The sequence below is a fragment of the Mycetomoellerius zeteki genome, unplaced genomic scaffold, assembly GCF_001594055.1.
Source record: "Mycetomoellerius zeteki isolate Tzet28-1 unplaced genomic scaffold, Tzet1.0 scaffold50, whole genome shotgun sequence".
Classification (NCBI taxonomy): Eukaryota; Metazoa; Arthropoda; class Insecta; order Hymenoptera; family Formicidae; genus Mycetomoellerius; species Mycetomoellerius zeteki.
In genome coordinates, this window is record NW_017257501.1 from 34,561 (window position 1) to 36,482 (window position 1,922).

General features: G+C 27.3%; 1 protein-coding gene across 2 annotated transcripts; it reads left to right on the forward strand.

The window, feature by feature from the left end:
* Positions 1 to 212: 212 nt before the first annotated feature.
* LOC108727509 (uncharacterized) lies at positions 213 to 1,174 on the forward strand. 2 transcript variants are annotated; one of them, XM_018455656.1, is made up of 4 exons: positions 213 to 445; positions 583 to 643; positions 755 to 817; positions 900 to 1,174. In XM_018455656.1, exons 2-4 carry the CDS (start codon positions 601 to 603, stop codon positions 1,148 to 1,150), a joined length of 357 nt encoding a protein of 118 aa, XP_018311158.1. In that variant the 5' UTR covers positions 213 to 445; positions 583 to 600; the 3' UTR covers positions 1,151 to 1,174. The 2 variants fall into 2 exon arrangements, with proteins under 2 accessions (XP_018311158.1, XP_018311157.1); XM_018455655.1 differs by having other exon boundaries at positions 213 to 439; positions 586 to 643.
* The last annotated feature ends 748 nt before the right edge of the window (positions 1,175 to 1,922 follow it).

The following is a 1,922-nucleotide window of genomic DNA, read 5'->3' on the forward strand; positions in this document are numbered from 1 at the left end:
ATATTTTTCTCAAAAATGCATACTTTCCGAGATATTCAGCCGACCCGGAACTTTTGATGGAATGTATATTAATACGTATATATGTATATAAATATGTGTCAATTGTTTTTCTGATTAATTCAGACACATTCTCGTATCTTAAATTTTAATTCAGGTTATGACATAAAATCGCTTTGTAATAAATTTTTGATAAATTACGGGAGTTTTTTGTACAAACGAGTAAAATTATCAATTCGAAGAATTGAAATTATTGAGTATTAATGTTATACGTTGTAACACTCAGTCTATATCTTATTCTGCTTGTAATAATGATAAGCGCGGTTCTATGAAATTCTTATCTCTGACTAAAAATCGTTATCGATGAAGTGCAAAAGTAAAAAGCATGCTTAAAATAACGATGAACCAAGAACGAAACGCAAATTATGAAGATCGTATTGAAGTATTATACATATAATATTTAATGAATTATTATTAAATATTTATTAGAAAGCTTAAAATTTTTAGTTTTGCTGAATAGTAACAGATAGTAATCAATCTTTATATGTTTTAGTTCATGATCTTACTTAGTAATAATTCTCTCTTTAGTTCATAATCGCTTTAATGACAAAAGATTACGAGAAGGCTCATGACATTGGAAATCAATGTAAGAATCAATCAATTTTATTGTCTTGTATGTATATATAAGTGCTGTTTAATTAAAACAATTAGTGAAAGAAAGGACAAGATATTAAAATACAATTTTTATTATTAACAGTGTTAAAACGAAACCGTAACGATGTAGATGTTATTTATGGTCTTAATATTCTGAAGCACAAAAGTCAGTGTGGAATTTTTCTCATTTTCTCATATTTTATTCTATTTAAATATATTCTATACTATTCTCTACTTTGCGTTAACAGAAAACGAAAAGTGCGAAAGGTCAAGTTTAATTGAATCTGACAATGAACGCGAAAGAAGTGACGCAGCCGATGGTGACGCTACTGATATAGACGACAATGTAGATGTTCATATTAATCCAGAGATGGCAGATAAAATCATGTCACACGACAAATCTCTATTGAATAACAAAGCCAGGATCAGTTTGAGTCTTAAGCAGAGAATGTATAAAGTAATATCGATAAAGGTGAATAAAAAGGTTACGGAAGTATAAAGAGGGTTTGACGAGAGTTTGAAAATCGATTGTACTTAATTCATATACCTATTATTATAGGGGTTCGAGATATACAAGTAAAATGTATGAATATAATACATAAATAATGTAAACAATATAAATAAAATATAACATAAAAATAAGAGTGAGAAATAAAATACCGTAGGACGTTACTTATATCGAATTTGATTTGACGCAGTGCGCACTGGTGCACATTAAAGCTGTTGTACATAAAATAACGTAAAGATATATTCATAAATAAACATAGAAATCGATTAAATTGTGAAATTTAAAATCGATTAAATTGTGAATATTAAGTAAAATATGTATATAATAGGTAATATGTACCTATTAGGTAAAATATATATTTCATAATTCGAAATATTTGCATTTCATTTTTATACTCAAATTAAATTAGTATACAACAGCTTTAATATGCCACCTAATAACCAGTATACGCATTAGTTTTTCCAATCAAATTCGCCATTAAGTTAATTGGACTCTATATGGACTATTTATTGTATATAAGTTTTGCGATTTTTTTCAAATTTTTTATTAACAACGAGTCCTAAATTAAAAATTGATCGGACGACTCAAAAGAAAAATCATTTCTGAACATTAAAAAGAGACATGAGACATGTCTCTTTTTAATGTATTTAAAATATTTACATGTAGTGGAGATTTTAAGAAAAAGTAGTATTTAGGTTATATTTTGGATACCTAATGTACATACATATAACAAGGTCTCTCTCTCTCTCTCTCTCTCTCTCTC

What these genes read in the sequence shown, in the direction of transcription:
- LOC108727509 (XM_018455655.1), top strand. Translation starts at nt 383, where the DNA reads ATGCTTAAAATAACGATGAACCAAGAACGAAACGCAAATTATGAAGAT. An exon ending in TCATGACATTGGAAATCAAT is followed by an intron (nt 644 to 754) that starts GTAAGAATCAAT and finishes TATTATTAACAG; the next exon opens with TGTTAAAACGAAACCGTAAC. An exon ending in TAATATTCTGAAGCACAAAA is followed by an intron (nt 818 to 899) that starts GTCAGTGTGGAA and finishes TTGCGTTAACAG; the next exon opens with AAAACGAAAAGTGCGAAAGG.